General features: G+C 34.9%; 2 protein-coding genes across 7 annotated transcripts; both read left to right on the forward strand.

Annotated features, from left to right (window-relative positions):
• The first annotated feature begins 344 nt into the window (after window positions 1–344).
• On the forward strand, window positions 345–6725 carry LOC127961505 (menin-like). 4 transcript variants are annotated; one of them, XM_052560665.1, is made up of 10 exons: window positions 345–542; window positions 1508–1979; window positions 2089–2297; window positions 3366–3494; window positions 3682–3722; window positions 3838–3925; window positions 4022–4158; window positions 5128–5266; window positions 5377–5544; window positions 5628–6725. In XM_052560665.1, exons 2-10 carry the CDS (start codon window positions 1544–1546, stop codon window positions 6126–6128), a joined length of 1848 nt encoding a protein of 615 aa, XP_052416625.1. In that variant the 5' UTR covers window positions 345–542; window positions 1508–1543; the 3' UTR covers window positions 6129–6725. The 4 variants fall into 4 exon arrangements, with proteins under 4 accessions (XP_052416625.1, XP_052416622.1, XP_052416623.1 ...); XM_052560662.1 differs by having other exon boundaries at window positions 346–542; window positions 5371–5544; XM_052560663.1 differs by lacking the exon at window positions 345–542 and adding an exon at window positions 576–770 and having other exon boundaries at window positions 5371–5544.
• A 1023-nt stretch (window positions 6726–7748) lies between these two features.
• On the forward strand, window positions 7749–23760 carry map4k2 (mitogen-activated protein kinase kinase kinase kinase 2). Of its 3 annotated transcripts, XM_052562180.1 has the most exons (32): window positions 7749–8091; window positions 11089–11146; window positions 11566–11656; window positions 12014–12078; window positions 12670–12725; window positions 12832–12879; window positions 13083–13125; window positions 13205–13277; window positions 14056–14187; window positions 14263–14325; window positions 14445–14526; window positions 14868–14975; window positions 15624–15702; window positions 18164–18222; window positions 18401–18447; window positions 18537–18575; window positions 18899–18932; window positions 19016–19175; window positions 19259–19428; window positions 19900–19941; window positions 20158–20242; window positions 20378–20457; window positions 20566–20626; window positions 20852–20975; window positions 21052–21110; window positions 21249–21352; window positions 22162–22333; window positions 22525–22593; window positions 22691–22777; window positions 22868–22938; window positions 23148–23203; window positions 23310–23760. In XM_052562180.1, exons 1-32 carry the CDS (start codon window positions 7999–8001, stop codon window positions 23395–23397), a joined length of 2598 nt encoding a protein of 865 aa, XP_052418140.1. In that variant the 5' UTR covers window positions 7749–7998; the 3' UTR covers window positions 23398–23760. The 3 variants fall into 3 exon arrangements, with proteins under 3 accessions (XP_052418140.1, XP_052418141.1, XP_052418142.1); XM_052562181.1 differs by lacking the exon at window positions 19900–19941; XM_052562182.1 differs by lacking the exon at window positions 11089–11146.
• Window positions 23761–24417: the final 657 nt, after the last annotated feature.

Raw genomic sequence — 24417 nt, forward strand, 5'->3', positions numbered from 1 at the left:
ATTTGTGCTCTGGAGTTTTTTCTGCTGTAATAATAAACAGTGGGTCAGCGTTTAATTTCTTGTTCAACAGCGCGCTCTTTTGGTAAACAACAGACGTGTCTTAATTTGCTTGTTGTGTTATGATGTTAAAGAAAGGGCTACATTTTTACCACATTTCCCTCAGCACAGAGAAAACGAAGAATAAAAAAAAATCGTTAATAAAAACAGATTTAACAGCTATCGTATTACTTGTTATGTAATCTGTCTGTTGATGTTTTTCACTCCAGTCCAATTGGTGGCGATAACGCGCCAACGTCTCGTCAATAAACCGCAAAGATACACTAGGAGACTACATTTCCCAAAAATCTTCCAGACAACAGGAAGCACTTTTTGTGTCGCTGATCTGTTCACAATAATACTAAGCATAATCCAGGCGAGGTAACGTTTTGACGTGCGAACAGATTGCATACATCTCAGATGTTTTTTGTAGAAGCGTCTGTCTGTCCACTGCGCGGCAAAAGCACGGGGCAAAACAAAAGCATGTGGATGTAATTTCAACAAAGGTATGTGGTGAGAATGAACTCGAGCTGCGCTTTATTGCCTAGGAAGTAAGGAGAAAACAATAGGTTCACTGCAAAACGCTCTTTCAGCTGGAAATCAGCACAGACGGATAATAGCCTAAGCTAACTAGCTGCAGGATCATCACACAGATGTCCGCACAGACACACATGGGTGGCAGTAACCTTGTTATCCATGCTCGAATTTCACGCTACATTTTGGTAATTTCTACAGTAGGTTCATTATTTTTTGTTATACATCAAGACAGCTGGGTTGAATTTCTGCCTACATGTATGAATAAAGCAAACGCATAGTATAGTAAGTTATCATATAAAACCATCATCATATATTGATGTCACATTCAGCCAGCCCTAAAGCTGTATTTTGCATTGCAACCATTACATGTCAAATTTAACGTTACATTTCATATTTGGGACATCAGGTATGGTCTTGCACGTGTCTTTGGGAATTCCCCTAAATTCTAATCCATTACTTGGCATAATTAAAAATAAATAATTAAATAAAACATATAGTTGTTATGCAGAACCATTAAAGTAATGTAGTATAATATCAAAACTAGTCTGGTTAGCAAAGATTAACCTGAACTCCTGCTCGCACTATCAGACACTCATATTAGATAAGAAATACGTTCTTTGTATCTACAGAACACAACGAGGGAGTAAACTGGGCTAAAATATATGTTGATTAAAGCTGTTACTTGGATGTCACTTTCGATACTTTTTAAAATCAATTTTAGGGCTACAAAATGATGATGCGTGATTAATCACATTCAAAATAAAAGTTTGTTTACGTGTGTGAACTGTGTATATTTATTATGTGCATATATAAAAATACCTATATATACCTATATATTTTAATGCAATTCATTTAGCAGCTCCTTATTTATTTATTGCAATTACACCATTATACATCATATTTTAGTTAATAATTAATTTCTGTTTCTTTTTAGATATAATCAGACTGGGATTGAGCTCAACCACTAACCATGAGGATTCGGTCGGCTCAGAAGAATCATTTCCCTCTTCGGGGCATCGATGGAGTGGTGCAGCTTTTCGAGTCTGAGCTTAGCAACCCAGAACCGGACCTGACTCTGCTGTCCCTTGTGCTGGGTTTTGTAGAGCACTTCCTGACTGTCAACAGAGTTGTTCCTGTCAATGTGCCTGGCGTTCGGTTCGAACCTCTTAAACCTGACTGCCTTGACTCTTGCTTCCCTACAGTAGAGCTGAATCTCATATCTGCCCTCTACGAACGCTTCACCGCCCAGATTCTTGGTGCTGTGGACCTCTCACTATACCGCAAACCCGCTGGCGGTTCCAGCCGTGAGCTAGTGAAAAAGGTCTCAGATGTGATCTGGAACAGTCTTAGCCGGTCGTATTTCAAAGACAGGGCACATATTCAGTCCCTCTTCAGTCTTATCACAGGTAGAACTAAACAAAAGTCTTACAGGGTCTGTTATGTTGTATATTTAATGGTTGGAATTTGGTCATGCAGACTCCAATTGCATTTTTGTTTTGTCTCTATTTCTATAAGGCACAAAGCTGGACAGCTCAGGAGTAGCTTTTGCAGTGGTAGCTGCGTGTCAGGTGTTGGGCCTGAAGGATGTTCATCTGGCTCTCTCGGAGGACCACGCCTGGGTGATCTTTGGCAAGGGCGGGGAGGAGACTGCAGAGGTCACATGGCATGGGAAGGGCAACGAAGACAGAAGAGGTCAGACTGTCAGTGCTGGAATCACTGAAAGGGTATGTAATGTTCTATTATTCATGTTTACCATGATATTATAAAACAGTGGGATCTATATACAATCAATAAACTCTATGAAATGAGTACCAGTTTTGGGAAAATAATTTTATATACATTTTCTAACTGATGGGACCAGATGTTGAATTGGTCATTCCAGGATGACACACAAGTTTTTAATACTAGGGGAAGATCCTCAAACATGTTCTATCTTCCGAATCCCTTCATCCATTAAGAATGTTTTATTAGATTGTGCTGGTTTTAACTCATTGAGATTTTTTTTTTCAGTTAACTCTTTAGTAGAGATTTTTTGCAGAGTTTGTTTTTACATACAGTTTGAGTTTTAAGCAATAATAAATGATAAAAACATGATATAATTTAGCCATAATATTTCTTGCCATGAAATAGCCACAGAAGCTGGAATGGCGTTGAACAAACAAACAAACCATGATAGTATAAACTACTATATTTTCATAAACACCATGCATACACTACCATACAATAGTTTGGGTTGAGAATGATTTTTAGAAAAAATAATACTATTTTTCAGCAAGGGTGCATTCAAATGTTAAAAAGTGACTGTAGAGTGGCATTTATTTATATTTGAATGTAGATTTTTTTTATATATTTATAAAAAAAACAATGCAGTTATGAACTTTCTATTCACCCAAAAATCCTAAAAATGTACACACAGAAATCACAAAAGTCACAGAGTCCAGAAAAGTATTAAGTAGCACAACTGTTTTCAACACTAATTGATTAATTGTAATTATAAGAAATGTTACTTGAGCACCACATTAAAATGATTTGAAATGATCATGCAACACTGAAAATTCAGCTTCTCAATCCCAGAATAAATTCACATTTTAAATGTATTAAAATGTAAAACAGTTAATTTAAATTGTAATCATATTTCACACATTACTGTTTTACTGAATTTTGCTCAAATAAATGCAGCCTTGGGGAGTATAAGAAAAACAATAAATCTTCTGACACCAAACTGTAGCTTGATGTTAAAAAGCACAAAGCAAATGTTACTCGTTTATTTTATTTTATTTCTCTCTTCTTAGAGCTGGTTATATCTTAAAGGCTCCTACATGAAGTGCAACAGGAATATGGAGGTTGCATTCATGGTTTGCGCCATCAATCCATCTCTAGATCTGCACACAGACAGTACAGAGCTACTCCTGCTCCAGCAAGTAGGTCTTCAAATTTGATTTGTTTCAAACTTTTACCTCATCAAACTCTGTTTCCTGCATTATATGTTTCATCTCTGTGTTATTACTGTTAACTGTCATTATTCTGGCATATATATTATGTACTCAAGCATATGAATGTGTCTTTTGTCATTCAGATAATTTAATGCATTTTCTTTTTTTCCTGCAGAGGCTGTTATGGCTGCTATATGATCGAGGGGATCTGGAGAGGTGCGACACATTTCTAATAAATCAGGCAAATTCAGAGCCGGGATGTGACTTGTTTGATATGATTATTGTATAACTCTTTATGAATGTTTGTTCTCTTGTATTGGGTGTGTTGAAGGTATCCTATGGCAATGGGCACTTTGGCTGACCTTGAAGATCAGGAACCAATGACTGGCAAGGAAAGCCCTCTCTCCATTCACTTAAAGGTATATGATTTGAGCTATAACAGAGATATTTACAAAGTTATCATTATTAAAAACCACTAATCTATATAAATATATATATTTCTATTTTTATTTCAGGCTGTTGACTCTGCTAAAAAATATTACAACAACGAGCACATATACCCTTTCATGTATCTAGCAGGGTATCATTATAGGCACAGAAATGTCCGAGAGGCTTTGGGTGCCTGGGCAGAGGCTGCTTTAGTAACGCAAGAGTAAGTCAAGCACCACAGAAATCTGAACATTAAATGATACAGAATGTGTAGTTGTTTCTGTTAAAGTAATAATCAGACACAACTAAATGTGACCTTGGACCACAAACCAGTCATGATAAAAAAATTGTATTTGGCTGAGATACAACTATTTGAAAATCTGGAATCTGAGGGTGCAAAAAATATATACCTGTGCTACTTCTAACTGGTTTTGTGCTCCAGGGTCACAAATACATTTTCTCCTTTTTAATTTTACTTCAACAGCAGGGGGCAGTGTTTATGTCTTTTGCATTAATCTTATTGCCAAGATTTATTTAAAAACTCCTTAAATCTAATTAAAGAGAGAGATTTATGTTAAAAGGCTGAATCAATCTCTAAACTTAAAATGTATCTACTGCTGCACATCATGATTAGATGGCAATACGATAACTTCTCAAGCCTCTTGAAGGTTCATATACAGAATGGAAAGTGTGGCCTTTGCCAGCATTCAGTTTGTTTTGCCTCACGCTGTTTGTCTTAAGAAAGCTTATTCCTATCTTAGCCTTGGCATTGGTCCCTGTCTGGAGAGACAGCCTGTACTTTCCTCCGTCTAAACACAGTACAGAGGACAGAATGCTAAAAATACGATATTCTAATGTCCTGAAGGATGTCAGCACAAAGCACGCCTAGAACCACTGCTCACTCCCATCCACTTCCTTTTCCTGCTCTTCCGGTTTCCTCTTCCTTCATGACAACATAGCGATCTCCTACCCCCTGTCCTTCTGACGTGTTTTCATTTTGTTTGTGCTGCTTTGAACTATGACTGATTTGCTGTATTATATATACGATGTAATCATCAGTAAGCATTAATATAATATATATTGTGTATCTATATATACTTAATTGTTATGTTTTAATGGAATTTAATATGCTTCAGTCAAGTCAAAAAACAAAATGTAATGTTTATTTCTATAACTTTTTCTTGGTCTGTAGTTACAACTACTGCAGGGAGGATGAGGAGATATATAAGGAGTTTTTTGACATCGCTAATGATGTCATTCCCACCCTCCTTAAAGAAACCGCAGCTGCTGCTGAAAGTGGTGAAGAAGGGGCTGATGAAACAGAAAAGGAGGTCTTGTTTAATTATAGATAAAAATAAACATTTACAAATATATGTATTTTATTATTTAGAACAAAGTTGTGAACAAAAATGTATCTTGTGGTTTTGCCTCAAAGGAGCAGCCCAGACAGGTAGCTGCTTTATCTGCCCTTCAGGACCCAGAGTGCTTTGCTCATTTGCTTCGGTTCTATGATGGTATTTGTAAATGGGAAGAAGGAAGTCCAACGCCAGTGCTTCATGTAGGCTGGGCCACCTATTTGGTTCAGTCCCTTAGTCGCTTTGATGCACAGGTAAAACCCCTTAAGTTTTCCTAATTTTAAGTTTCATTCAAATAACATTTATCACCCCACTTTACATTCTTGCTCTTTTGCAGATCAGACAAAAAGTGTCAATCATCACCAAAGATGCAGAACCAGTGGATGACGATGACCAGTCCAGTGAAGACCAGCGTGAGGGGCGTAGACGGGTCCCGAGGCGAGAATCCAAGGTAGATGAACAAGCAGGACCATCATCTCCAAGTGCACCATTGCCTCCTCAAAATCCAGTGCCTAAAAAGGTGGGAGGCGAAGGAGGACGCAGACGTTCTTCTGCTAGCACTCGAAGTAAAGAGGCCGATGGCAAAAATGAGCCCTCATCCCCAAGTCCCACACCTTCTCCTACCCAACCAGCCATAGTGCAGGGCGGGCCGGTGGTGGTTTTCCAAAGTGAGAAGATGAAGGGTATGAAGGAGCTCCTCTCTGCAGCCAAGATCAACTCTAGTGCCATTAAACTGCAGCTCACAGCCCAGTCCCAAGTGCAGATGAAGAGACAGAAACCCACACCCTCTGGAGATTACACCTTGTCCTTCATGAAACGCCCACGCAAAACTCTTTAAAATCACCCGTTTATAAATACATTTTTCAAATTTTTAGATTTTCACCTGGAGTGAAGTTAATTCGTTTCATCTGCAATTTGAGTGTTATAAAATGGTTTGATAAGCTAATGTTGAGTTAAAATACAACCCATTGCGAGTCGAATAAAACTTTCATACACCAGCAAATTTGCTTTTATTTTATAGCATCAAGTAATTTTATTGATTTGCCTTAATTTTGTATTATTACTAGTTCTATTAGTTCCAAATTATGACAAGCTGAATTCATTATCTTTTGTTTACTCAGGATTTTAGAATAGATGCGATTATTTTTTTCATCTAAACATTTTGTCTGCAATAGCCTACAATTAAACATTTGTTTGCTACACAAGTCTAATGTGTTGAAACAATGTTGGGATTTTCAGCCTATGTGTGTAGGTCTTGCACTTGTTTTGTTATTGTCCACATAACTGCTGGATTTCAAATGTGGTTTTAAGGTTATAGTGTTAAGTATTTTTTTTTGAAAAATGCAAAGCGCAGTCAGTGCTTCAGTTAAAACGCTATTTTTTTTTATGTGAAAGCGTATTTTCCACTAAATAAACAACTTGGAAAAAAAAACAAGTGAGTGGTTTACTTCCCGCTATTTACGGGCACCCATGTTGAAGGATTATTGTATGTAAATAGTTGCAATGTGATGCTGATGCTATGCACGTGGCCAAACACAGCAAAGAGCATCGCGTTCTGGTGATGGGCAAAAATCGCTCGTGTCTGCGAATCGGCTCTTTTGAATAGTTCACTTCAAAGAGCACGTTCGAAAAGCAGGTGATTCTTATAAAGGTGATATTTTTTAATGTCACCGAGGTTCCTCATATTTCGCCGTGCTCTAGTCTATAAAGTTCCTCAGCCAGTCTATGCAGGCTTGTTTATTGTGGTTTATTTTTGCCGTTTCTATTTCGTTTCGCTAAAATATTGTTTATTGCAATTCGACAAAAAAAGTAATAGTTTTCACTTTATTTACCAAGTTCATTGATTACATTGATAATTGCAAACATTTTTGTATTACAAGTTTCAAATGAGGCATAATTGTAATAAAATAATACTAAAATGTTGTAGGCTATACCTACAATCAAGAAATTTATATGAACAAATTCCTCTGTAAAAACCTTCAGGATATAGACCGGAATAAATATGTAAAGGTCGGTGTGTGTAAGTGCCATTGAAGTGGAGATTTATGTTTCAGACTCATTTTGAGAAAACGGCCTTTAACACGCACACTTTATGAAAAGTCAAAATCTAATAACTGACAGGTGCACGAAAGAACTATTTTTGCCTGCAGTGTCTAGAATTAAACATAAAGATAGAATTTTAGACCATTATCCATTTGCATAAAATAATGCTAAAAGTCTTCTTCTTATTATTATTTTTGTACATTTAAATAAACTTCTCTTTACTGAAACCAAATTGTATAAATGCTGTGAATAGGACTTGTTCAAAAGAGATCAGTCAGCGAACTGCTCGAAAACCGCTCGGAACAATGCAGTCATATTCGTTAATGAATCATTCCAACCAGTTTTGTGAACCGATTCATTGAAAAGGTCCGACTCCAAAGGACGATTCGCTAACGAATCGGATTTTGGGGCTGTGAGTCTACGAGTGCGCTAGTGTGAGAAGGACGAGCAGAGAGATTATAAAACAAAGACCGCGTTTTCCATCTTAAAGTTGATGTGAAGATTCGTTTTTGATTTTCATTTCATTATAGATAAATCCATATAGCCTATATATTTTTTCGACAAATCTGATAACAGTACACCGGGATGAGATGAGTTTACTGCACATCAAACTGTGTGACAGCTGTCATGAATAGACTAAGTGAAACGTACAAAGAGCTGCAGGCATGAATACTATAGGAGTTTCATTTTTGGATCCCTTGGATTATTATGAGATTATTCAAAGGATCGGGAGCGGCACTTATGGAGATGTCTTTAAGGTGAGAAAAAACCTTCTTTTTTTAACTCAGTGGTGATTGTTTAAGCAATGACTAAAACACTTTTCCTACCGGATGACTTACAAAAATCTACCATAACGTGTTCTATGACATGTTTGTATTGTATTACAAGGATTTTATTAGGCTACTTGTCTTTGGATATTATACCATGATATAAGTATTGACATCATAGTGCAATTATATTATCTGGAGTAGGCTACCAGTACCATGAATATACTACTGTACCGTGATATGATTATCATTCAACACAAAACAACACAAAATGATGCACACAGACTGACATCTGCTTACTATTTATTTTTATTGTGTCTAAATGCCTTTGTTAGGGCATCTAGGTATTCCTCAACAAAACATATAACTTCAGCCAGTCTGTTTTTTACAGTCCTGTATAAACAGAAAAGCATAGTTTAAAAAATCATCAGATATAAAGTTTGTGATTCTAGTGTGGAATAGCATATGGTTGGCTTAGAAATTTGACTTGATTGAAGAGCAATCTACTGGCACAACCACAACATTTGTGGAATGTTACAAATCTGGACCTTAAAATGTAGGCCTCCCTCTGGTGTGGTAGTGTTATTCTTCAAGAAGTTTGCAAGGTGCAAATATGTTGTTGGGTTTCATGTGCATTTTATCTCTTTTATATATGTTTAATGTTGAAATCATGTCACTCTTGTGTAGCAATCCCCAACACAGTCCACTTTATGATAATTCAGTGGGTGAGCCAACAACCCCTACAATGCCCATCTTACAATGCACAAAGAATTCTTTCTAGTGGCCTCTAGCTCTCTCAACTTGAACTCAGAAAGTTCTCGAGATCTAAAAATATTCCATGGGGAGGATTCCCAGCTGCATTCGAACAAAACAGTCTGTTTTGCATTTGATAGACTTGTCAGGTCTGACTATGCCAACATAAAGAATAGCAAGCTTTGGAGATTTCTGGTCAAAGTGTGGACAGATGTCCAACCCAAGCCATTGTTCTTGGGTTGTGACTGAATTATTTCAGGTTGCACAGTTAAACCATTAAGATAACGTTACACTGTCGCTTTAGTCGTGACAGGAAGCTCTCTGGCATGCCAGGAAAAACAACAGGAAGGCAGCTCAGTGACGTTCCAGGTTTTGTCCAGAATGCTCCATTTTTTATGTTTATGACTAGTTGAAAGCAAAATGGAAGTCCAGTGTACTGACAAACTTTTTGTCCTGATCATAAGTATTAAATGAACCACTCTGTATGCATGGATCTTATTTTAATGTGCATGAGTTGGGTATTTAAAAAAAGAGAGTTTCCCCTTAAAATAAGCTAAAAATTCGGAATATTTACTCACCCTTAGGCCATCCAAGATGTAGATTCATTTGTTTCTTCTTTGGAGCAGATTTAAAGAAATGATATGATTTTATGATTGCATCACTTCTTCACCAATGAATCATCTGCAGTGAAAGTCCAAACAGCTGATGAAAGCATCACAATAATCAATGAGCAATCCACACTAGTCTAGTCCATCAGTTAATGTCTTGTGAAAAGAAAGACTGCATGTTTTTAAGAAACAAATTGAACTATTTCTTTATTCCACAGTTAAATGAGACGGATGAATCCTTGACATGTGGTATAAATGGTTTTATAGTAAATTAATAGAATCACTATATTAGAATGATTTCTGAAGGATCTTGTGACACTGAAGACTTGCTGAAGATTCAGCTTTGCCATTATATGGATAAATTACATTTTAGAATATATTACAGTACTAATATAATTGAAAAATAATTTACAATATTACCGTTTTTACTATATTTTTGATCAAATAATTGCAGCTTTAGTGAGCATAAGAGAGTGGTCTTTCAAAAAATCTTACCAACCCCATATGCATATCAGCTTGGCAAGAGATATTAATGGTTTTATTAGTAAATTGATAGAATCCTTCCTAAATAGAATGAGCGATTAACTAATGCTAAAGCATCATACGATCTAGAAAGATGAAGTAAGATCAGGTCCTGGCAGTAGCTATAGAACAAGGTTACAGTGAAGGACACAGCAGGCTGCCGCTGACACTAGGATATTTGTCATTAAGATGCCTGCCAGGAGAGCTGGATCTGTTCCTGGCTTTTATACAGTATCCCGGGCATTTCACTAAAGTAAACATGGCCTTAAAGTCACATTTACCCATCACTATGTTTCATTTGTTCATTTACGTATGCTGTAAAATGTTTATTTGAAAACCAAAACAAATGAAAATTAAATGTGTTTTAAACCTAAACCCATCTAAATCACTGTAGCACATTGTCTCTCATCACTATATATAGCCATATGATAAGAGACAATGTTCTAAAATGTATTTGTATTAAAAATAATAATAATAATAATAAAAATAATAATAAAAAAATCACAATTTAAAAATTATTTTCCCAAGTAATATAGCTAGTTATTTTAACTGTAAGTTAAATTACAGCATCTTATTTAGGCTTTTTATTTTTATTTAGGATACAATAAATTAAATGTAAAATCATGGTTTCTAGAACTTTAAGCATAACAATTGTTTATTATATTGATAATAATAAGATTTTTTTTCCTGAACAACAAATCAGTATATTAGAATGATTTCTAAAGGATCTTGTGACACTGAAGAATGGCTGAACATTCAGCTTTATCATTACATTAATAAATTACATTTAAAATCATATTACAGTACTAATATATTTGTTATGATAATTCACAATATTACAGTTTTGTTTTACTATACTTTTGACGAAATAATTGCAGCCTTAGTGAGCATAATAGACTTCTTTAAAAAAATCTGACCAACTCCAAACATTTGGAATGGTATAGACTTATTAATATAAAATGTATGCACAATCACAGATGCATGTCAGCTGTTTTACAACTGTTGATATGTAGTTAAACCTAATTATCCATTTTATAATAAATATTGTTGTAAAAGAAACCACATTTTCCAGTTTCATCATGTAATATTATCTATTTTCTTTCAGGCTAGAAACATTAGGAGCTCAGAAATGGCTGCTATCAAAATTGTTAAACTGGATCCAGGTGTGTGAGTAGTTTTAATGGTATAAGTTTTTGACCAGAACACATTTGCATATTGGGATATTTTAATGCTTAAGTGCTGTAGTGAACATACAGTAAACATTTAGAGGCAAATGCTGTTTCTAACTAATCTCTCAAAATGATTTTATTGGATCGATTACATGTATGAAGGCTTTTTATTGTAATGATCTCTATATTTACACATAATTACAGTTCTCAGAAGCCTCACTGCACTACTACTTTAAAAACGATTGGACTGTATTGTGTCACATGAATTGAAGTTATTTTTACATGGCTCTCTGGAATAGTTGTTTCAGATTTGTCAATCGCTGCTTTCTGAAGAAAAATACTTTAAACATTTTGTATAGACCGTTTTTTCTTCAGTATATTCTCTTTTTGTTGTTCTTTCACTCTTTATTCAGGTGATGATATCACCTCTATCCAGCAGGAGATAACAATGATGAAGGAGTGTAAGCATAAGAACATCGTGGCTTATTATGGCACTTACCACAGGTACGGTAATGTTTGTGCCTTGCCTGGTATTTCTCAAGTATAGTTGCCAGGGCTTAGAAAGGTGCATTCCACAACATGTTTTATGCAAGCAGAGTTACACAATCAGATATGGAGTTCAAATTTTTAATAGCTTTTGTAAATAGCTGCCGAAATGTGTCAGCACATGCTCTAGATGAATTGTGCATTCCCGAATATTATTTCAAAGGCATGCATTCCCACTCACGAGCTTACAAAATGTTTATAAGATTCTTGTAAGGTTTGTATGTTATGGGTTTGTGCATATTGTATGTCTCTTTTGAAAATGCTTTGTGTGCATTGACTCAGAAGTCCAGGCACTGAACTGTTCAACTTTTTCAGGAATACTAAATTGTGGATCTGCATGGAATACTGTGGGGGAGGATCACTGCAGGATATCTACCAAGGTATACAGTAGATAACATTCAAATTCTGTGCAAGAATTTAAGACTATTGAAAATCACAGGGAAGAGTTATTAGGACGCATCTTGAAGGAGTTTGCTGAAAATGTTATTACTCTCAGGCTATCAAATATGTAGAGGAGTTTTATTTCTTCATCAGAACAGTTTAGGAGAACTATCATTACATTACTTGCTCACAGATGGGTCCACTCTAGTGAATGGGTGCCGTCAGAATGAGAGTTCAAAGAGCTGATAAAACATCACAATAATCCACAAATCCATAGATGGTCAAAAACAAACTCATAGACATCGTGGATGGCTTGAGGGTGAATACATTTAATGCAAATTTTAATTTTTGGTAAACTATTCCTTTAAACATCTTAAAGTCATAGATTATTATATATTTTTTTTATTCTGGGGTGGGAAAACTGCATTAAAGAAAGGAATATTTTCCCAAAACCATTATAAATTTCAGGCTGTTCCTAACAACAGTTCCATCTCACATTTTTGAGGTGTTTTTTTTCCTTTGAGAATTTAATGTCTACCTTTAACCACTGCCCCAGTTAAGTGAGAGTTAATATAATATGCCCTTCACAGTAACTGGACCTTTAAAGGAAAAACAGATTGCTTACATCTGCAGGGAAACACTCCAGGTGAGGCTAATTCATCTTTGGTCATCATTTGATCTTTGGAGGCATGAATCTTTCTCAATGACACATGCCTACATTTTGAGAAGATTTCTGTCCTTGTCTTACCCAGGGTTTGAATCATCTCCATGAGACAGGCAAAATACACAGAGACATCAAGGTGACTGCAGGAGGCTTTTCATGACAATACTGTTTAATTGTTGGGGTCTTTAGGATTTTTTATTGTATTTGAAGAAGTCTCTAGTGCTCAAGATTACATTTATTGATTAAACATCCAGTAAAAGCTGTAATATTTTGAATGACTATTAAAATTAAAAATTGTATTCCTGTGATGGCAAAGCTGAATTTTCTCTTCTAATACAGGGAGCTAATATTCTTCTTACTGATCGTGGAGATGTCAAGCTGGGTAAGTGATTTTATGTCAGACAGACATCTGAAGTTGCACATTTTGGATTATTGAGTCTCTCTCTCTTTCGCTGCTGTAGCTGATTTTGGGGTTGCGGCTGAGATCAGTGCTTCTGTTGCCAAGAGGAAGTCCTTCATAGGAACTCCCTACTGGTGAGCCGTCTGCACAGAGATGTGCCCTTGAGTCCTGCTGAGTCACACTGTCTGGATTTTCTTGTAAAGCAATTATCATACTGTCTCTTATGATTAGTAGAAAGTACAGATTTACTCACCCTCAAAAGGAGAAATGACCAGGGCTGCATTTTCCAAATGCTTTTGGGAAAAACAAATGATGTGTAAACGATGACAGAATTGTTAGGTGAACTGTACATTCAAATCTATCTGCTTAAAAAAAAATATTATCTACTCTATTTTTTCAAAAGTGTGGGTTTGGTAAGATTAAAAAAACATTTTTTTAAACGAAATTAGTAGATTTAGGCAAGATACTTTAATTAATCCAAAGTGGCAGTAGTTTTTTAACATAAAAAAGATGCACAATTATTTCAACATTGATAGTAATGTTTTTTCTTTAGCAGCACATCAGTATATTAGAATGATTTCTGAAGGATCCTGTGACACTGAAGACTGGAGTAATGACACTGAAAACTTCGCATCACAGGAATAAATTCAGCATAAGACAGTCTTTGAATGCATAAATAAAATCTTAACAACCCCAAACCTTTAAATGGTAGTGTGTGTGTGTGTGTGTATCTGTGATTTGATTATAATTACAGGTTTTTTAATAATACACAACAATATAAAAAGAATGCATGATCCAAAATTTTCCATATGCCCCTTTCATCCTCTCCTTTACTCTCTGGGTAAATCTGAAAGACAATCAGACTGACAGCAGGCTGTGGTGTCTAAAGGAAATGTGTCTTTGTTTTGTTAGGATGGCCCCTGAGGTGGCTGCAGTGGAAAAGAAGGGTGGATATAACCATCTGTGTGATATCTGGGCAGCTGGCATCACCGCCATTGAATTGGCAGAGCTACAGCCACCTATGTTTGACCTCCATCCCATGCGGTCAGAATGACTCATTTAACAGAAATTACCCTGTAACAAAGCACTTTTGAAGTGAGGTTTTATTTTCTGTTGTAGAGCTCTGATGTTGATGTCTAAGAGCAGTTTCCAGCCTCCCAAACTGAAAGACAAGAGCAAATGGTAAGATTCAAAACCCCAGAGAAACAGTTTCTTAGAAATGGGAAAAGAAAAGAAAAGTGCAAGTTTTCCCATTAGTAGCTGACATGATTGGTGAGAGGTTTGTGTCTTTGTCTTCGCAGGTCTTCAGGGTTTCATAGCTTTGTGAAGATGTGTTTGATCAAAAGTCCTCGCAAGAGGCCGACAGCAGAAACTCTTCTCCAGGTGACAGATGAATCAAACTCAAAAATCATAAGTTAATATTAGCTGAATATCACGTACCCCAATAATAACTTTTCATTGTGTGGTCATAAAAAGTGTTAAAGCTTTAAGGCACAAGGAAACATGTTTTTATGTATGTATTTATTTTTAAATAATGGTTAGAAAGGATGCATTTCATGTATATAACAGATCTAAGTAAAAACTATCATAAAATCTGGATTGGCCGATCAAGAAAAATCTGGGATTGTTTTTTAGGAGTGGAGCATCCCTACAAGAGAACATTAAATGTACAGTAATGTATTTCTAGAAAAGTTAATAATTTTTGCTATTGTCTCTCTCCGCAGCACCCTTTCGTAACACAGTTACTCACCAGAAAATTGATGATTGAGCTACTGGACATGGCAAGTAATCCAGACCTCCATCATCCACCCAATCTTGAAGAGAATGAAGAGGTGAGAATAAGACACACTTACATTATGTTGCAATGCAATTACTGTAATTATGAGATATCAACTCTGCTCTGAGCTATTCATGTACTCAGGCTCAGAAATTACATGTTTTTATGCAAAACGTCTTTTGCAACTTTTACATAATTATAGTAATTTGGACATGACATGAACACAGGGATACCGTCATATTTAATTTCTGACAGGAATGAAAATGAGGCTGTGAGGGTCAAAAGTATAGTATTTTGAAGTTAGTGCATGGTTGTTCATACCAATATACAGATTGTTCAGCTGACAAAGCATCTTTTCTTGCAGAAACATTTAGTAGATGAAACTGCATGAAACAGTTTTGAAAGTCAAGTTGTGAAAATCACATACAGTATGTGCCTTTGTAAAGACTGTATTTCTCACAGACTCGTTTTCATCTGTGTTAAACTCCTCCTGGGAGTTTGTATGCCATCTTATCCGAGCTGTTTAAGAAGTTAATTTAATTTAATGACAGAACTTCTTAAAAGCATGATTAAGCTTTCAAATGACTTACTTAATATTACTTAAATTATTTCAACTTCATTTAATGTTTTCTGTCATGTCAGAGTTCAGTTTGTCAAAGTGTACAGTTTTTTTAGTGCCGATATATGTGTGTGTGTGTAAAAGGCAAACATTACAGCTCCAGATACAATCCAGTCTAAAGGGAAACATATGCCAGTGGAGAGAAGCTTATCAGAAGAACAATGTAAGTTCTTGTTAACATTGTCCCTATTTCCAGTAGAAATTGTACATAACCATTTATATTCAACATACTATTAACATACTACAATATACACTATTAATTCCTAATTCTTTATGTATCGAGGGGTGAGAACCAGAAGGATGTAAGAGACATTTTGGGTAAATTTGAGATGTACAGTATATACTGTATCAAATGCAAGCTCTTGATGAGCTTTTTCTACTACCAAAAGGACACAAGTGAACTCTTAATAATTTTGGAGTTATTCATATTAAACCAAAAGACTAATATTTTTATATGCTTTATTTATTGTATGTTGTACTGACATATCACAAGAATTACAAATACACATAAAAAATATAATTAAACTTTTATTTGGAATGCTACTTGTGCACAATACACATTTCTCAATATTAAATGGGTTTGGAGGATTATGAAATTTGAATAATATTGTTCTATAAATGTAAGATATTTAAAGTGTACATAAAGTATACTTGCAATAGTCCCACTTTAGCACAATCAAATATACCTCAGTGTATCTTTAGTTGGACTTCAGCACTACTTTCTTAGCATTAAAGTGCATAAAGCACAAAATGACTTGTTTTAATTTAGCAGACTTTAAGTATACCAGTTTAGTAATATGTAAATGTATGTAGTTTACTTATTTCAAATACATTTCTGTATTTTTCTTTTTTATAGGGAAGGCATTTATAAAAGTTTTTCATTGGCCATTTTGTTAAGTGGCTGGGATTATTATTTTAGTGAAATCAATCACATTCAATGAACTAATCTGATATAAGGACTTTTTATGTGATATCTTATTTTATCACAATAGATAGTTATTTCTTTTAAACTCATTAATGTAATGCTTTGTTCATACTGTCATCAGATCCGCCCATGTTTTTATACGCAAAATGGAATAAAACATTAGTGCCAAAAAGGTGCATGTGATTTTTTTTAAATAACATTTTTTTATAGAATTTCTTAATGAATGTTAAAATAGTGATCAATAAATGTATGATGTGTGTATATCCATAAGTTTGTATATCCATGTGTGTATTAATTTTTATTATAAATGACTGAAATGTGAAACTGTCTGAAATTTTTGTTTTGGTCCTCTTGTAAAGTTGGTGAAATTGCACTTACGCCCTTCTGGTTCTTTTGTCTGTATCAATTGATAACTGTGCCTAATCTCTATTTTTGTGTCCTATATAAAAAAAAATTCTTTTCTTTTCTTTTCTTTTCCTTTCCTTTCTTTTCTTTTCTTTTCTTTTCTTTTCTGTTTTGACAGACATTATAAATAAATATTTGATAAAACAAGTCTTTTTATTCAGAAATACTATGTGCATCCTACTTTTTCATCATTAAATTGTATTATATACTTTGTTACACTTTACATTATACTATAATAAGTCATTAAATACCTCTGATATGCAATCATGTATTATCTGTAAAAATGAGTAGCAAACACATTTTTGGCTATATCTTTTAAAATGTTTCTTGATTATATTTAGTTTTCAGTTGCTATTTTCATTGCATCGTGTGCATGATTAGAATGTTTAATGTATAGAAGTGTAGCAGAGGAGGTGGTGCTTTAACAAGACTGCTATTGAGCATAGCTTCAGTGATGTCAATAGGCACACAACTCATAGAGCTGGTACTGTTTAGCACACGTCTATGGCATGTGCTTATCCATCCCCCTCACACACTCACTCGTGTGAATTGGATCCAGTGCTCACATTCGAGGCCAAGCAGAGATTGTGATGCGTGTGTGTATTATCGTGTGGCAAGTTGATGCCACTCTCACTGAGAAACCATTGTAACCACTCTTGACTGTAAGATTACTGCATTCAAAGGCAGACAAATCAGGCAGACTGACAATGAAAATACTTTAGAATAGACGAGGAAGGGATTTTCAAACTAATATATGTAGTATGAATGAAGTTCTTGGAGGTCTCATATATATGCAACAACAAGAACATGTTAGAAGGATGTTCTAAACATGTGAAAAAAAATCTGAACAACATGATTACGAAGAAGTACTAACTGTTTTTAACATTGATAACTTGCTAAGCAGCAAATCATCATACAGTATTATAATGATTTCTGAAGGGTCATGTGACACTAAAGGCTGGAGTGATGATTCTGATGATCAGCTTTGCCATCAAAGACATAAATGACATTATAAAACATACATACATACATACATACATATATATATATATATATATATATATATATATATATATATATATATATATATATATATATATATATATATATATATATATATGCAGCCCTTGTGAGCATAAGTGACTGCTTTCAAAAACATGACTGAATACCAAACTTTTGAATGGTAAAAATTGATAAATGAAGGCTATAAGTGTTACCAGGACTATAAGTGACTAAAAGACTTTAAAAACTTCAAGTGTAGTAAAATGTAATATGTGTTTGTTGTTTGTTTTAGTTAACCAGGTCAAGTTTACCCCTCCCAGGAGGAAAGAGACTGAACCCTATCCTGACCTGGTCAGTTTTATTACTCTCTCTTTATGATGTTCTCTATAATGTTATCTATTTAATGGGACAAACAAAACACAAACCGCATTCTTTTACACTTCATAAAATATTCTGTGTCATATTACATGTTTATAAAAAAAAAAAAAAAAAAAAAAGTCAAGTATATCAAGTATATTTATGTTCTCAGGGATCGTGTGATGATTGGAGCATATCTGGAGATGAACCAGAGTCACCGTGAGTGCTGATTGATTTAAGTGGACTTATAATTGCACTATAGGTTCACTAGGCACTATAGGTCATTATAACCTTCATAATTATTGCAGGGGTCTTTTGGAAAGTGTGGAGGAGGAGTTACAGCAGAGGTGGGACAAACTTATATTCTTGCGCCATCTTGTGGAGTGAAAAAAAAGAGTCAGCTAAAAAAAGTGAAATTATGCCTTGATTCTTATATTTTTGTTAGTAGATATCATGTGTGTGTGTGTGTGTGTGTGTGTTTGTATTTCTAGTCATAGTCTCTTACTTCTAACATCATTTTCTACTTTCCTTTTTTATTTTTATTTTTTTACAATTATTTCAATTACAATTTCTTAGTACCTGTTTTTATGCACAATTTAAAACTCACCTGCAGAAATATTATTAATGTGTATAATTAATATTTTGTCATTGAACTTCCTTTTACTTTTAGGAGTTTGATAGTAAAAAGACTCTCACAATTTGAGGTATTTGTGAACCTTTTCTTATAATCAATTCATGGTGATATAAAAATGATGTAAGGCTGTAAACAGTTTCTGATGTTTCATAGTGGAGTAAGAGGAAAAGTGAACTGTTTAGCCCACCACCCGTCTCCGCTACGACATCACTTCCTCCCATGAGCTCTTTAGACTCTGATCTGGAGGATAAGGACCTTACACTTCAACCCAGTGCTACTCTTTGCCCTGAAACAGTATCAAGTCCGAAAACAGGTATTGCTATGTGCATATACAAGACACCTAGGAATTTCACCCTACAGAGTTTTCAAAACATTTCTCTCTTTGTATTTTGCCAGTGTTGTTGAGGTGTACAGGCAGTCAGGATGTGCGGCACTGGTGCAGCGACCCTTGTGCTCCTGATGGTAATGACACCCAGAACAAACAGAGGACTCTTACAAGGACTCTCAGCAGAGACACGGCTCTCTCTCCCGAGTGGAGCACCATGAGGAAGAAAACAGAGGACTCTGTGAGTTACACACTGTTGGATGTTACATATAACAGACTTACACTTAACTATTTGTGTATCCCGCACTTTAATGCATCTCAGGTACATTAATGTCCTTTTGTATATCACTGTGTCAGGTATAAAGAATTGATTCAAATGCATTCCTTGTACAGATTTTGTGTCTTTTATATATTGGTAGATATCAGCATTAAATTGTTCATTGAAGAAACTACATTAGACCACCACTTTTAAGTAGTTTTAAATTGATTTAACTGGTTGAAACATTATTAGATCAAATGTTTGGGTGTTACTTCATTACATCTATCACATTATTTTGATAATGATAAATGTTTCAGCACCATGGACAGATCTCAAAAACCTATTATGTTAATACACATTTTTTGTTTTTTTTGAGTAACTAAAAGTATTACTGACAGACTAAAAAGAGACATATACAAACTGTTCCTTGTATTTTTAACATTTAATTCATAGAGAGCCGACTCTCATGGACTTCCTCCCACTCCCCAAGTCTATGTAAGTTTAACCACCTAACATCACCTTTTAAAAGTGATAAACCTGGCTATTATTAAATTTGAGTGTGACAGTATGCATACTAATATATAATTAAGGACTAGTTTATCATTAATTCACCTTTGGGAGCAGTATCTATGTATGAGCCTAAGAATTTATCTTAAAACTTACATCTGATGTTTTATATTTATGAAACATTGTATAATTCATGTTGCATAGATGGGAGCCTGTTTTACTAAAGTATTTAACGGATGTCCACTGACAATTCACTGTGCAGAAACATGGGTTTTGCCCAAAACAAGAGGTACAGATTTCCATTCATCACACTGATCCAGAATTGTGATTAAAATAAAATATAATTTAAATATAGATTTAAAAACGTAATACAGAATCAGAGTATTATTGAATTCTGTTTGATTTATCAATCATTTCCTCATAGATCAGTATTTAATTCTGGGTGCGGAGGAGGGTGTTTATATCCTTAACTTAAATGAACTGCATGAAGACACCTTAGAAAAGGTATTTAGCATTTTTACCAAATAACTGTTTGCCATAAAATACAACATGAGAGAAGAACATCTTCTTTTTAATGGGTAATATGTTTTTCACACTTGATCTCCATTGCAGCTGCTTCCACAGAGATGCACTTGGCTTTACGTCATGAATAATGTCTTAATGTCCATCTCTGGTACGTAACATTAGCATAGTCACATGGTTGAAGTCTTAGATGTTGTGATACCAGTAACAGCCAACTGTTTTTAGAGATCATATACTGAATAAATAAATAAACAGTACATATACACCTCAGTGGGCTGTGAACAGCTTATCTATTCTATTCTATTTCTATTCTATTCTATTCTATTCTATTCTATTCTATTCTATTCTATTCTATTCTATTCTATTCTATTCTTAGGTAAGTCATCTCATCTCTACTCTCATAGACTGACAGCTCTGTTTGAGCAGCGAGGGCACTTGCAGAGGAAACAGGGTCACTTGTCCCTCGGCACCAACCGCTTCACAGAACGAATTATCCACAGGTCACATAAACACACACACATTTAATAATTCAGCTTATATGTTGTCCATTTGGAACTTAAAATAATCTTTTCACAGGAAGTTTGCTGTGTCTGTGAAGATTGCAGACACCAAGGGATGTCGGAGGTGCAGCGTGGGTGAGGGTCAATTCCTACATCATAATAGATCAAAGTTTTTTCATTTCATCCCGATGAATGTCTTTGCTGACCTTCTGTTATTGGTTATGATGGAAAAATGCTAAAAGCCATGTTTTCTTGATTTTTCTTCTCCCTCAGCTCGTAACCCATACACAGATAGTACATTCTTATGTGCAGCTGTTCCCTCTGGCCTTGTGCTACTATTGTGGTATGAACCACTGCAGAAATTCATGCATCTCAAGGTAACAGTAACCCTATAAAGCTTACTGTAATATATATGGTACATTATTTCTAAATGCATGTTTTCTGTCGTTAGAGTGATGGTTTATATTTTTGAGCACATTTTTTAGCCTTTTCCACCTTTGGGTTGTGATTATTTTTGTTATAGTATTTCAGGATGAACACTTGCTGTACTGAAGCAACTATGATTTACTTGATTATACTTTTGATTATACTTTTTTTTTAAGAATATATACAAAAAGAATTCCAAATATTATACACCAGAGCAGACGTTTGAGGTACTTGTCCATCTCTCATTCAGTCATCGAGTTTGATTATATGTTTTGCCCTCCACAACAAAAATTATGATAAAACAAAATATTTTAAGCATTTAAATATCATCTAAGACATATTATTGGGAGATATAGAGTGGCAACTGATATTTATATAAAGTCTGCTAAAATGATCTCATGGATTTACATTGAAAGCATCAGAATTTCATCTTACTTTCTGGCCATAGAAATATCAGCAGCTGCACCAAATTGCATATTTTTGCTCTATTTGGTGTTTTTTTCCCCTCTTTTATTATAAGCACCATACTCTGCTGTAACACACTATATGAGACCAAAAAAGTCTGATGTATCAAATATGATACTCATGTCGACTTTATGTTGATGTTGAATTTACAGTTAATAATGTAATGCAATTTTATTTACAAGTAAATGATTTATTGCTACAAAACAACCTATGTTGTTCTTTCACTAATAAGAGTCGAACACTTGTAGTCGTCCTCTGATTACATTTCTCCTTTCTTATCATCTTCCCATTGAAGCACATTGCAGTGCCCCTGCCGGACCCATTGCCCATCTTTGAGCTGCTGGTGTTAATGACAGATGAGCTTCCTCAGCTCTGTGTGGGCGTCCAGGAAAGCCTCCAACAGCAAAATGAACGACAGCTAAAGTTTGACATCATCCACCTGAACGGCACACCAAGCCCTCAGCCCGGTAAGTGATTGACTGGCTGCTGGCCTTGCATGAATTTAGGGCTAAAGCATTTCACAGCAAACATCACATTTGAACACATTCCTATGATTTCAACAGATTATTCCCTTTCAGTACAGAAAATAGGAAAAATATACAACTTTTGTTTGGGCTTACATTTTGAGAAAATGTGTGTTCTTTGTGCCTTTCTTTAGACAGTGAGACAGTAAGAGCTGTACAAGTGACACAACTGGACAGAGACACGGTTTTAATTGCACTGGAAAGTATGTATGATTTATATGTATAAATAATCCATGAATCAACTTCTAACGCATGCACTGATACTTACATTATAAACGAATTCTCACTGTCATCTTCTAGAAATGGTGAAGATTGTCAATATGCAGGGTGTCCCCAGCGAGGAGTTAGCATCTAAACTGGAGTTTGACTTCCCAATCGAAACTTTAGGTACAAATCTGACATGATAGGAAAACATAGTATCTGCTCACAATGAAATGATACAAGTGGCATAAGTTTTCATGTGCTGTTTTTCAACAGTTTGTTTAGAAGAAAGTGTTTTAGCTTTCTGGAAACATGGGCTTAAAGGACTTAGTCTGCACAACTGTGAGGTAAAGAGTTATGATGTTTTGTGTATTTTAATAATATAATAATAAAATAATTTTAATAAAGACATATCCCATTAAAAAATACGTAACGTAGAAGCTTTATACAGTGTGTGTCATTGTAAACATTGCAAGACTATGTATCAGTACATATTGTCATCATTTATTTATTTAATATTTTTATTTTAAAAAGTCATCCTCGTGTGTCCTTGTAGGTAACACAAGAAATCACAGACGAAAGCCGAGTGTTCAAAGTTTTAGGCACGCACAGGTATTGACTCTCTTCCACCTCTTCTCATTGTTTTCTTTTTAACTTGAATTAAAAACTCAATTTAATTCTTCTTATTGTTTTTTCCCCCTCCAATCTTGGTTTACAGAGACATTGTTTTGCAAAGCACCCCAACTGAAAACCCTTCAGCCACTAGCAATTTATACATTTTAACAGGTCACCAGAGCAGCTACTGAGGAAAGTCAGAGGACAGAACCTGTAAATAACATGCATGACAACAAGAGAGAGAGAGAGAGAGAGAGAGAGAGAGAGAGAGAGAGAGAGAGAGAGAGAGTTTCAGAGCTGTGCATCTGCCCTGTGCATGTGTGCACACTGTCCTTCAGTCGGTCTCACTGGTACACATTGTGAGGGGACAGAAAGGAATCCCCAAAGCCTTGTTCTTTTTTAATGTGTTTTTGTCTTTGTTGTCAATAAAATTTCATTTGAAATAATATGTATTAAACAAATGAATTTACAGTATATTAAAAAAAAGATCATGTGATAATTTTGTAATGGAAGGATTGTGATGATTACTAATAAACTGATACAGTAAAACCAAACTGTACTAGACGTCTTAATCATATCCTGATTTTATTTTTAGTAAAGAGAAGGCAAATAACAGAGGAGTTTGTATAGGTTTTTTAGGACTGTGTGGAGATAAGCCGCAATTTTGAGTTAATACAGATCAGTTAAGTGATCTGTATTGTTGGTTAATTTGTTATCACTAGCTGTATTAATCCTCAAGAGGGAGCTAAAACTTACTGCTTTACAGTAGATAAATATTGTAACATAATGTAAATAACAGAAATGTATGTTATAGCATGTTTTTATTAAATACATTTTATTATGTAGATAAGGGTCTAGGGTAAGGATGTAACAGAGAAAAATAATCATAAATTTGGCTGGAGTGAGTGAGTACCAGTCCCCTGCCCAACACAAAGACACGTTAAAATTTAATATTTTATTTACAAGATTTCCAAAATGACAAAGTAAAAAAGACTTGGGGTGAGGGGAGGAGTGTTGGGAAGGTGAAAACAACAATCGATATATGACCTTGCGAGTGATCACCTTTCTCTCCTCTGCACCTTTTGATCTGACATTAAAATGATTATACAAGTGTCATGTGCAACATTTACATTGCAAAATGAGATGGCAGACTGAAAAGATCTACAACTTGTGAGTTGATTTGATTTGAATTAATCTATTTAAATGATGTT

Source organism: Carassius gibelio, chromosome B7, assembly GCF_023724105.1.
Source record: "Carassius gibelio isolate Cgi1373 ecotype wild population from Czech Republic chromosome B7, carGib1.2-hapl.c, whole genome shotgun sequence".
NCBI classification, from domain to species: Eukaryota; Metazoa; Chordata; class Actinopteri; order Cypriniformes; family Cyprinidae; genus Carassius; species Carassius gibelio.